Below are 13,210 nucleotides of genomic sequence, written 5' to 3'. Positions count from 1 at the left end.
TAACTTTCATCATCACGTCATCCTATCTTATTTAAAGAAAAAAAAAAGAAAAATTGCGAAAGCTCTACCAACATCTCCAATTTACTGAATAGCATATGTTTGAAAAAGTTTGAACTTCGTTGAGGCTATTATATTAGGACAAATATCTAAATTATCCATAACAACGTAGTCAAGAACTAGGTACGAAATTTATGTTACTATCTTTTTAAACTGTAATAAAAAGAAATATTATCTTCAGATAACAGAAACCTTAATAGATTCGAAGACGAGAACGACTACCAGTATGAGAAAGTTTCTTTTGCGTATTCTAAAATAACGACACCCCGGAAGAGGTGTCGTTATTTTTCACTGGAGAAATTAGCACTGTTATGTTCATTGAAGGACATTAAGCCCTCTCCTGATCGCAAAATTTTAACTTTTGATAACTTGTTTCCGCCACTACGACATTCTGTCTAAAAATCGTAAAAAAATGACGACGACTATTACGTTTTCCAGCCAAAATGACGCTGGTCACTAGCGCATTACTTATTACTGAGAAAATCTCGTACTCGTGGTCGTCCTTGCCTTAGATTCTAAACGTCTCTGTTGTTATTTAAGCGTGATAACACTAGCGTCTCTGTTTATGACGATTGGGCATCAATCATAAAATTATACAAAGTGAAACAGACTCAAAAAGAATCTTGCCTATGATTTTATAGCATACCCCAATGCAATCTGTTTTAATTGAGTTCAATTTCGTCGTTAAAGTGAAACCTGTACTGAGCGGACCCAAACGCCGTGCATTAAGCGGGGACGATCCGCGAGTTTCAGTGAGTTCCACAGTTTTCTTCTCCATTCTTCTGTGGAACAACGGTCACGTCAGGTCTACATATTATAACTGGACACTAGCAAGAATCCCTTGAGTGTCGGCAGACATATTAATAGGCATATTTTTGTTCTCTTCCAAACTGGACAACTATTTTTTCGTTTTTACAAATCCTCAGACCAGTTGGTAAAAGCAAAAGCTGTCTATTGATATAGCGCGTTTGTATGCTTCTTCTAGTCCCGAATACACTGGTTGTACCAGATATATTTCTATAGATTACAAATTAATTTCGTCACTAGTCTGCTCAATCTGCCTCCTGATTTGGAGTCCTCATTGCTCTGAGCGGTGTATACTGGTGTTACGGGACGGACGCATACAAAATGCCAAGCACACCTTGTGCTCTCAATCTTAATTAGCAGCTTGGGCTGGTAGCACCTCACGCTGCTCCCACTTTTTTTTTTTTTTGCAGATGTTTTAATTTCCAACTTTTTTATATTCATACACAGTTTACTTAGGTAGAACCCTGATGGCCAGGAGCACCTCAAGACAGTTAAATATCTTATCTGATTATTTTGTGTGATCTCATAACTGAGTCAATAAAGCTAGAAACGAGAGCAAAATGGAATTATTATTTTGGGGGGTCATATAAATATTTATACTCCCTAAGTAAAAAGCTTGTAATAACATTCTATCATCTTCTCTAGCAGCAGAAAACCTTCTTAGGGAATTGAAATTCTGTAATAGGATTCCTGTAAAATGTGTTTTGTCAGCATATTTTGTAGCTTCCTTTCTGCAGAGCCATTTACGTACTTCTTTTTAAAGAACCTATCCATGACAGCTGGACGTCCTGCTCATACAATATGTTTATGTGCAGCTCTAAATCTTCTACGCAGCGTAGGGTTGATTCGCACACACAACACGATGAGTTTACTATTACATGGAAATTCTTGCTCGTCCAAGGCCGGAGTTCGCCCGTTTAAGGCCGAGGCCGAACTTAAGTCCTGGGAACTATTGCTCATCCAGCTGCGACAATTTTTAGGGTACTTGTTACCATCTGAATACGATCCATGCCAAATGTTCTTCAAAGGCCTATAGAAAGTTACTTACAGTTTACCATTCAACCGTTAAGTTCCACCTAAAGTTCCGGAAGTGATAAGGTTAACGACTTCCAGCATTGGCCGCCTTAAATTTCGGGATCATGCAGTTACTGTTTATCTCATCAAGTGAAAAGCCCCCGAAAATGTTGTTATTTTAGCCAGTTACACAGGCGACTGGCGGAAGAAACAAACGGAGTAATCCAACAGGAGTCCAACCTTCTAGTCAACTAGAGCACCTGGACTGGTAACTAGCGAGTAGCCTAGTACCTCCCAAGAACCTCTAATTTAAGTGGTGGTCTAAAACAATATTCCCTTTTGTGTTGATGGTTAGAGTTATTGTTTGGGTGGTTATCCTATTGTTTTCACAACAAATTGTGTGAGCCGTTCAGTGAGGTGATGTTTGTGCCTAACTAGAAGGTCACAGGTTCCACTCCTGTTGGGAAAACTCAGATTTTTTCTTCCGAGCCGCCTGTGTCACTGACTAAAAAACACCTTTTTTGGGGGGGGGGGGGGTATAGCTTTTGTAGAGGCATTGCTTGAGGCGAATATTGTATACAGTGAAACTTACCAAATTGAACTTTCCAGGACGTTGGTTCCATTGAATGAGTAGATGGGTATATCAGGATTGAACGCATAACGTGATGTGAAGATCGAGTCCCATGATGGAAACAGCTGATCTCCCTGAAAGACAAGAGAAAAGGACCCAGTTTAACTTTTTGAATACCTCGGGGTGGACACTCCAATAAAAAACGAGCAGTTAATCTTTTCTTCTCAGAGGCTCGTCGTACCCTTGAGGAAGTCAGTACCTGGACTGGAAAGGTTTAGGGTGATAACACCTACAATTAATTAATGGCCGCCAGCTTAATAGCAATTGATCTTCTGCATAGAGGCCGCAAAAGGATGCTGAAAAATGGTGCGACGATAACATCAGTTTTAAACTGTCAAACTTAAGTAACTTTTCAAAAAGTTTAGAAATTAAAAAAAGTACTGATAATATCTAAAACTTTCAACAGTAATAGTAGCGACCTTAGCTTTGAAGTATTCTGTTAAGGTTGTGCAAATTCCTCTCGTTTGAAGAACGCCGCGGTGAATGCTCACGGGTAATGAGAAACTACTGTTCCTGGAAAAGCTGAAAGGTGATGGACTTCCAAGAAAGACTATCCCCATATCAAAAGAGTTGTTATCAACTGTTACCTGAAGATTTCCAACAGGAAGACTTCTGTCCTGTCGATGGATGATAGAATATAAATGTTGGAACCTGTTGGAGATGAATGCTCTATATTTCCCAGTAAGGTTTTGCCCACGTGACTGCTGCCAACAATGTTCATCGGCACCTCTGACGCTGAGCATTCTGCCATTCATCGGTTCGTTGAGGGCCACTAAACGTAGCTGTTAAACACAAAAGTCACTTTACATTGGGACGCCCTTTCAACAGGTTAATTATACGTCGTAGCAAACTGGGAACAAAATGAGAAGCGATAACTTTTACTTTCACTGAGATGTGCTCGCTGAGCTTGTTCGCAGAAAAAGGGGAAGAACTTACGTGTCGCAGCCTTTACATAGCTGATCACTCTCCACGTAACAGATAAAAGACCGTGTAATAAACCGCAGACGCCAACCAGAGAATTGCTTGTCGCAATGCCGCTCCTTAGCTGTTATCTACTGATAAGCTTATTTTTCCCAAGATAAATTCCATTATGTTCCCTCCAATACATAATGTTGGCCTTTAGAAAGATCCGAAATAGTATAGTGCAGTTCAGTAAAATACACTCCCGTTGCTTCCATAAATATGAATTAAGGAATAGGCACAGTTCGGACCTGAATCCAGACTGACAGGAATCGTTTCTAGCTTCACCTCCGTGCATGCGGAACAAAGAAAGAAATCCACGGGAAATCGATTTTTGGTTCGAGTCAGCGCAAGATTCAAGTTAGCGAGGGTTCGAGTTATCGGGAGTTGACTGTAAAAGTCTTTCTTAGTAACGAATAAAAAATTCTTTCACATTTGATGTCCATTCCGTTTACTTACGTATTGTCCTGTTAGCTTGATGTTGGGTGGAGGAAGACTGATTCCCGAAGGCGTCTACAAGATATGAAACACGCCTCTCGTTAATGGGGCTGGTAAACTTCAAATCGGTTTCAGTTCAATTACATCATTTATTAGTTGAAGGTTTTAGTTGGGAAAGCAAATTCGTGCAACTTTTTTAGATAATCTGAGACATGCATGAACGAAATTAAATTCTACCTGCGTAGTGGTAAGTCTTGTTGTTTTGGAAGCTTCTGTAGGAGCCGCAAACAAGGTTGGACCAAGCTGTAAAAAAGACATTATTGAGTTAACTGGGAACAGCAACTTTTCGTTAATGTGCAGTCTTCAAAGCAGCCCCAAGCTATGCGAACGTTTTACGTTAGAGAGTAAAAGAGGGCGCTTTGGGAAAATTATTAAATCGTAAGTCCATCCGGTTTGAGGAGATAAGCGTGGCATTATATGTTTCTCGTGACTGCCAAATCACTTTTTGATATTGGGTATTATGTTATCTCTGGCCGATACCGGTGACTGATTTGTTTAAGGCTTACATGTAACGTTTTTTCACACCTCCATCCATTACTTGATGACCACACATCATGCAGTCATACTGCATATTTGTCGGGGTACGCTACAGTTTCTTTACTACAAATCCTGGTTCATGAAATAAAAATTCGTTCCTACAATGCTTCCTCCTGTAAATCTCTACAAAAGAAGTGATTACAAAGTTGAAGTCATCAATAAAAGTATCTCAAGAATAATTCGTCCAAGCTTGTAGGTTTCATGATATTCGTACAAGAAATTATTAACGCAGAATGTTCAAAACAAAACAACAAAGGTATGGTTTCTTCAATGCTTTTTCTTTAATGCCTTACCGTGATAGATCTCCAGCCTGGTGCGCTTCTGATGTACAGCATCTGATCCGATACAACAAATGCCAAAGTACCTACTTTGACCTCCTCAACTGCGTCGATTAATGCTTCTTGTGTGTCAAATACAACAACCTTTGATAAAACGTTAAATTTCAATAGACTGTAAAGAGATTTTCTGTCGTGTAAACGTCTTCATAGACTTTTTTAGCCTGTATGTTTTGTTTTCCCAATATCCCATTTTACAGTTACAGGTGAAAACGAGGTTAGAGTTGACCTTGTTTTGATACAACCCTTCCCGCTTTATTATGTAAAATATGTTGTTGTTATGCTAACTAGTATTTTGTTAAGCATAATTTCCATGAGAATAGGAGCGTGGTTTGTATCAAAACAAGGTCAACCACAGCCTCACATTCACTCAAAGGCTAGGATACTAAGCCCAAAACTGTAAAACGGCCTATTCAGACATGCCCTTTGTCTTTTCATAAATTATTCATACATATGCACGTGCATCTACGCGCATAGGACGACATATGAAAGAAAGTGTATTCTGGAGTACCATCACTTGGTCTGCAATGAGAAAACAAAACATACAAGCTGAAAAGGTCTCTTTGGATACATGTTCCTTCATTAACGTGGCGATTTCGATTCTATGACTATACTCCCCAGTGTCACCATGCATATAATGTAAGTTGTTACTTGATTTTAACTAAAAATATTTTAAAACGATACCCAAACATACCCACAGATATTACTACTTTCAGTTTACTCTATGGAGAATGTTAAAAGAAAGCGGTCACATAGTTACCCCGGGAGATAGTGGGCTCATTTCAGCTTCATCTTTTGGTGGAGATATATGTCCAATGTCACCATTTTTCCACGGGGGCCCCGGTGGTCCGGGTGGTCCTGGAGGTCCAGGGACGTTGCTATCTTTGCCAGGGGGACCAGGAGGTCCAGGTGGTCCGCTTGGCGGCCCGGGTGGTCCCTAGAACGAAAATAAATTCTTAAGATCAATTTACTCGTTCGTAGTTGTTATTTTCATCGTAGACAATAGACAACGCGATCGAAGCAAGCTAAAAGCAACATTTCTCAACTTTTTGTAGTCACGCAAGTACGTCATGAAAATTAAATTACTGATGATCTCATTTTATGAAAAACTCACCGGAGGTCCCGGATCCCCAGGAGAACCAGGTTGCCCTTGTGGTCCCATAGGCCCTCTGCTTGATGAACCGGGTTCGCCCTAAAGGGTGACATGAGCACGGCTTTTAAAATACTTACTATTAACATAGGGAACCCACGCTCTTATTTGGAAACTGCAAATGGAAATTAAATAAGAGATAAAATCTTACCTGTTTTGTTCTATTCTTGAATCTGCTGCGGTGCGAAGTGAAATGAAAGTTGTTTTACGATGCGAAAACGATGTTCAAGTCGACGCTTTGACCGTTGTTGATTTCACAATGCTTTATGTGGTTTGTCTCGCATTTTTTTGTTGGTGTCACGCGGTTTTTATTATCGTCTTGCATTTCATTGTTGGTTATTAATTTATTAACTAGAAGTTCTCATTGAGAAGGGAAGTGCTGCCGTTAGTTGCGAACTGCGAATAGGACAAAGACAGTTTGTAGAACAGTTGAACATATGAATTGTTTTTTATTAAAGTCAATAACTTAGACTTGCTCGCATTATGAAACACTCAGAGCGTAATATAAAAAAATGAACCGATCACGATCACAAATATGCTTACATTCATATAACTCGCTAAGGTTTCAATACCATTTTGTAATTCATTTTAATAATTCACGAAATTCTAAAACAACAGCAGTGCTGATAGGCTGTTTCTTCATCGAACAATCATCATACACAGGATCGATGAGATGAGTTGCGAACAAATGACGTAAAGGCCAAAACTTGTTTATTCACAGGTCAGGTAGATGTACAGCACATGGCATTCACTTATGTAACTTACAATCCTGATTACCGAGATAACAATCTGTGTGACAAAAAATACTCGCTATAACTCATCTTGAAACCTGAATAAAAAAAATAAACCGAAAAAATGTTCTGTACAATACGTCTTGAACTGTTCTTACCGTTTAGGCCGTTTAAAAAGACAGCCAGCATCTGATAAACTATGATTTCTGCACAGATCTTACATGAGAGCCAAACAAAATGGCGGGTTGCTCCTAAGAGAAAAACAGGCGCGGCAGCTATACAAACCGCTGACTGCACAGCGCTGCAGTCACAGATGACGATCGAACCATGGAACCATGGAACCAAAAATCTCAAATGGATCAAGAATATGGTCTGCTGCCGGCTGATGCCCGGCGACAACAATTCGAATTAACGGTAATGAATAGTGACAAGGGTCAAAACTCGATAGCTGCTCTCGTAGGATCCATGCCGCCAGTTGACTAGACCAGTTTACCAAGCGATGCGGCGCGAGGTAACATTCCACGATGACCATTCCGCTTAAAACAAAAACAACAAGGCAATGTCTGGATATTTATGCAATCTAACTTGAAATAATCTCAGAACTAAGGAAAAAGCTCAAGAAAATCTCAGACGTCAAACGCGAAGTTAACTTCGGGTCCAGCCAAGTGGAGGCATTCATAGCTCGAAAAGTCAGCAATCAATTTCTGGTTATTTTGAATGCGAAAAGTTTTATTTTCAATAGAAAAAAGTGACCCTCTCTACATTTTATCCCTTTAAATGTTGTTGGAATGAATTTATTGAAAAAAACCGCTCGTAATACTTGAGTACGGCTTAAAAATAAATCGGTCCTCAAATTAATTCCATCCCTTGTCACTTTTCTCCCTCTCTCTCTCTCTTGAATTGATAATAAATTAATAACCAACAATGAAACGCAAGACGATAATAACGACCGCGTGACAAACCACATTAAGCATTGTGAAATCAACTACTGTCAAAGCGTCGACTTGAACATCGTTTTCGCATCGTAAAACAACTTTCATTTCACTTCGCACCGCAGCAGATTCAAGGATAGAACAAGACAGGTAAGATTTTATCTCTTATTTAATTTCCATTTGCAGTTTACAAATAAGAGCGTGAGTTCCATATGCTATTAATGACATTATAAAAAATGGAAGCACCAGAAGTAATTTGATCTGTCTTTGCGATCAAATTATAGCCCCATTCATATCAAATCTTAAACATGTTTAAAAGTTGTTTAGTTAAAAACGGTTTAAAATTATTTCTGTCATAAAATTGATAGCACATTTCGTGAAAATTACAAAACATGTTGAATTTTATTTGAATCCTCTGGAAAACCAGTGTTCTAGTTTTCCGTGTCCGTTTTTCATTTTTTAAAACCTGATATAATTTTGATAAACATGTTTAGTTGGTGTGAATAAGGAATATAATATTCCTGCTGAAGGACCACACAGGTAAAGTCAGAGGCATAAATCATAAAACCGTTTAGTTTCCACCAAGTGTGTCTTAACAAGCAGTGCAAATCACAGAAGGCATGTCCGAAAACCACCCATTGCTACGTGTTATCACTTATTTTTACAAAATTTTAAGTGAAAATAAAATCTGACACATCGGGACTTTATTCTACCTTGGGTCCTTGAGGTCCCGTTTCTCCAGGATTTCCCTAAACACCAAAGGAAAAAAAAAGAGCAAAAAAAAACTTTTAAATGTAGTGTTTTAGCCTTTCAATAATTTGTGTTAAGCAAATTGTCATTTTTGAACGGGTAATAATACCGTGTTGACTAGTCTGAATCTTGGACTTCCTCTCAATGGCAGCCAAAAGATACGTGTGGACACTTATTTAAATATCAATTGCAATCAAACAATAATAATAAAAGTCGAGTTCAACAGACGTTGGTTTTGCATTACATTACCGTCACCACTGTTTGGGACTAAAGGTTGGTTAAAAATAATAATAATAATAATAATAATAATAATAATAATAATAATAATAAAATATTACCTTGGCACCAGGCTGACCCTTCAGACCAGGAAAACCTATACCACCTTGTGCACCCTTATGAGAAGGAAAAAAAAAAACAAATTAATCGTGACAATCAACTTGGTAGATAATTTAGAACGAGTAGTTTCACTCAGGGCAGCCACTTTTTAATGTTTGTTTTCCATGTTCTAAAGACTATGTTAAGCTGCCAATTCGCCACTTGTCCAAAGGGTATTAAATGGCGTTAGAATTTTTTACGTTTTTAAGATAGGACAAGCACGTATGACTCATAACTGCATCACGCAGTCACATTAAGGCATATAATAGAAGCAACCATCTAACCACCAAGTAAGTCTTTTGTAAAAGTAGAATATGATACATTTCACCCTTGCTCGCCATCGAACCTCTAGTAGCTCAGTAGTTAAAGAATCCGACTAGATCACGGAGGGTCGTGGGTTTGCATCCCATCTGGGGCTCGGGTTTTTCCGAGTTTCCATTTGATGTAAAAAACGTACCATGTTCTACTATTAATATAAGAGGCTTGTAATATTATGATTCATCCCTACCTAGAACTCAAAATAGCATAAACCCTCACTCTCTCTACCCTCGCTCGCCACCGTTCTACTTATTGACCGCTTCCGAGAGAGGTTTTAAGGGAATGAACAAAATGTTCGCCGCTTAATAGGATCGGTTTAAGAGAAGCATTAGACCTACATTAATTTTCTTCTGTTCTTCTAAGAACCGTTTCTGAAAAACGTTTTCTGTCTTGAAATAGAATTAAAGGCATGGTTATCTCTACTGAAGTGATCCTTTAACAGACTTCAATTTCAAATGAGGATATGATCGTCGCAGTAGTAATTACAGTTTAAAGGGACAGTGTCCCGATAATGCGCACGCGCGAGCGTCATCTGTTTTTTCTTCAAAAGACAATAGAACTGTCATATTGACTTGACAAGATTTCCTTCCGGACCGCACCGCCGACGGAGATTTGTTGTTTATATTCTCAGGCAATATTTTAGACTTTCGAAGAAATCTTTCGTCTTATTTAAAATTTGGCTCGCGGCAAGAAGACTCATCGCGATTTTATCGCTAGCAGGGCCGCCTCGCGACCCGAAAATCTCTTTCCGCTCGCTTAAAAACCAGATTTTCTAATGTGAAACGTGTCAGAGGTCAATTGTTCTAAGTCCAGTAATATCTGCCTGATTTGCTCGCGTTCTAGCCTCAAACTTTAGAAAGACAGAAATAAAAATGCAATCTAAAAGCTATGAATCATCGCAAAGGTTAGTCAAAAAGTATATTATGATTTCATGGAACTAGTTTTTCTAAACATGTAACGCCTGTTTGTTTGATTTTGTCGGTCGTAGGGCGATTCATTTAAAAGTTTACTAACGCGTCGTTGCAGAACATTCTGCTTCACGAAGCTCCCCTCCACAAGATCTCCTCAGTCACATCAATGTCTCAATGGTTTTTTTCTTACAGTCTTTATTGTTGCTGTTTCATTTCTGCGTATTCCTTTCACAATTATTTGAGCTTGTATGGAAGCTGGCAGAAGAAATAAGCCTTCAATCGGCGTCAAAGCGCTTCGCATCTTTTGGTCCTCCGGCCAACGGTAATAAAAGTAACGCCAAAAAATCCAGATCTGGCCCAAATCGAAACTTAACAGGAACAAAATATCATTGATCAGTAATCCTGAGAAGTTTTAGTGTAGTATTAAACTCGGCCAAGCCCGATGCAAACGGATTTTTCAAGGTTCTCTTACTCTCCTCGCATCTTTTGATTTCGGGACATCCTGTCCAAAAATCAAAGTTTGGTGCATGCGCAGTAACGGGATACTGTTCCTTTAAGCAATTACAAATGAACCCGAAAAAAATTTAGGGACTTCAACGGGATTCGAACCCATAGTCTCTGGGTTAGCGCTGCGGTACTCTACTAACTGAGCCATGAAGATCCATACATTGGGGGCAGTCCAAGTTGTTGCGTTCATCTTTAACCCGTGAATGGGATGAAACTTTGTTCGAAGGTGGGAAAGAAACCCTGGGAGGGCCGCGTTTATGAGCATGAATTACAGGCGGGTTACCTACAAATTTCATTTAATACCACGACAGAATAAGGAAGTGTCCCAAAACCTTTTGGCTAGGATTGTAGGACAGCTAAATCGAGTACTAGAAAATATATCATCCCAATAACAGGGCTGTCTAACCTCCTTAATTGACCACTACAGAAAATACCAAAACATACCATAATGCTCTTTGTTTGTCACCCCATAATTTTGCATAAGCATTGTCTTCAGTTTCTCTTGGGAGTTAAAATGCCCTAAAGGGAAACTGAAAACAATGCTTATGCAAAATTGTGGGATGACAACAAAGAGCATTATGGTATGTTATGGTATTTTCTGGAGTGGTCAATTGGTATGGATACAAAGCAAGGTGTCCGTATCGAGAGAGCTGTTTGAATTTGACAGGCGGGACGCACCTTTGCAATGAAAACTGCTAAGGACTGGAATAACTTACCCCGAACCCTAAGAACTAAGAAGAATTTGAAATCCTCCAAGTCAGAACTATAGAAAGCACTATTAAATTCCCAAAAGATTAAGGGATCTTTTGAAATTAATTAATGCCATCACTTCGCTCACATGAGTATTAATCCTCACTGTCCTTAATTTTTAACTATTTTTCTCGTTAGTCGAATACTGGTATTATTTATTGTAAATAGTAACCTATCGCTAGTTTTTACTTCATTTCAGTGTGTTTTTTACTTTATTTTTAGAGGGCCACAAGTTTATCAGTAACTTTAATTACTTTCACGTGTAACCTTCGCTTATCGTATCTTACAGGTATAGATTGTAACTTTGGTATCTTTGAGAGAGGATTCACGGCACTATAAAATAAACACTCATGCGAACAATTTGATCATGAGTTCTTTCCACTAACCTGGCTACCATCAACTCCATCCACACCATCCTTGCCAGGATCTCCAGTTTGTCCTTGTGCCCCCTTCTCTCCTGGGTCTCCTTTATCCCCCTTTTGTCCTTCTGGCCCATACTCTCCAGGGAACCCGGGTGGTCCTGCTGGCCCTTCAGGTCCCTGCATACCCTCAATACCCTGGGTACCTGGTAAACCCTGGGAGCCGGGATCTCCTTTAGCTCCTTTATTCCCACTCTCTCCTTCCTCGCCCTAAACGAACCCGGAAAATTTTTAGATAAAGGTGGATTTTAATTTTTCAGGGAAAGGAGAAAAAAGAGTGACTAATACATTTACTTCACCAGTCGTCTGCCGCCGCCTAATTTAGCGTCTGTCAGCATTTGTGTTATCGTGTCAGATCTTACCGGAAACTCAAGCGGTTCCACCGTCGCGTAATTTTCACGTGCGTACTAATGTATATTTCACGTACGTAAATAAAATAGTAGTAATGTATGAATTACCGCGCGTAAACGTAGAAGTTGAACGAGGTTCAACTTTTACGATTACGCGCTGCCTTTCTTACATTGCCTCTATTTTATTTACGCGCGTACGTACGTAAAAATAACGCGACAGTGGAAATCTACCCTAATAAACATTTTATTCCTTTCAAAGGTGGTTGAGTTATACCACATTTGTTATCCTTATCCTGGTATAAGGCATCTCTAGAGAATAAAGTCTGCGATAAGGGTCACGCGGATAAGATGTTCTAATTTAATAATGTAAACAAGTAAATGCGATGAAGAAGATCATCGCAGTTAAAGACAACTTTTGCAGTTGCGAAAAGAAGACCTGAAAAATTTCAGGCTTGTAAGGGTACAGCGCTCTACGAATTGAGGTAATAAGCAAACCACATGTATAACCCCTCACGGGATGAAGATGAAGTAATTGAATATAAGAGATCTGGCATTTCAATTATAAGAATTTCATATATAAATTGTTTTAGCGTGATCTCTATCTAAAACATAAACAATGTGATGTGCGCTTGCATATTTAAGGGAAACTTTGGCAATGATACTGATAAAATGCAAGGGGACAATCGAGACTCCCATTTTTACCATGAAATTTTTGCAAAACCTTTTAAGATCAATTGGCTATTCTTACCTTCACACCTTGCAAACCGGGATCTCCTTTTTCACCCTACATAGGAAAAAAAAGTCAAATGCAAAGTATATAATATCGGTTACAGCCAGCAGCATGTATCTTTTTTGATCCATGTAAAATTTTGAACGTTTAAGATTCGAAATTACTTGTCCTTATTTCTTCTCCGCGTCGCAGTTATACGTTTTGATCTGTGGTCCAACTGAATAAAAATGGTCGAGGACGTTTTTCATTCATCTTTCGCCCATGTTTCCAATTCAACGCGTGTCTACGGATTAAAATTGATATGGTGGTCTAAGAAACAGGCTAGCCTGCCTCTAAACTAAGGATGTCTATCTGCTTTACAATGAGCCATGAAATGAAACAATTAGAGTTTAAAAGGGTTGTACAGATCAACTACCTTTCTTCGAGGGCGTTAGTGAATGGCAACTTG

General features: G+C 39.0%; 1 protein-coding gene across 1 annotated transcript; it reads right to left on the bottom strand.

The window, feature by feature from the left end:
* Nucleotides 1-412: 412 nt before the first annotated feature.
* LOC140925086 (uncharacterized) lies at nucleotides 413-13,014 on the bottom strand. Its single transcript, XM_073375035.1, has 13 exons — nucleotides 12,961-13,014; nucleotides 12,781-12,816; nucleotides 11,650-11,892; nucleotides 8,741-8,794; nucleotides 8,366-8,401; nucleotides 5,954-6,031; nucleotides 5,600-5,776; nucleotides 4,798-4,926; nucleotides 4,145-4,210; nucleotides 3,929-3,982; nucleotides 3,097-3,291; nucleotides 2,471-2,583; nucleotides 413-1,894 (listed from the first exon to the last, which is right to left on the bottom strand). The coding sequence occupies exons 1-13, from the start codon at nucleotides 13,012-13,014 to the stop codon at nucleotides 1,657-1,659; spliced, it is 1,473 nt and encodes a 490-aa protein (XP_073231136.1). The 3' UTR covers nucleotides 413-1,656.
* Nucleotides 13,015-13,210: the final 196 nt, after the last annotated feature.

Source organism: Porites lutea, chromosome 14 (assembly GCF_958299795.1).
Source record: "Porites lutea chromosome 14, jaPorLute2.1, whole genome shotgun sequence".
NCBI classification, from domain to species: Eukaryota; Metazoa; Cnidaria; class Anthozoa; order Scleractinia; family Poritidae; genus Porites; species Porites lutea.
The sequence above is the reverse complement of the archived record's forward strand: the minus strand, read 5'-3'. Positions and strand labels throughout refer to the sequence as shown.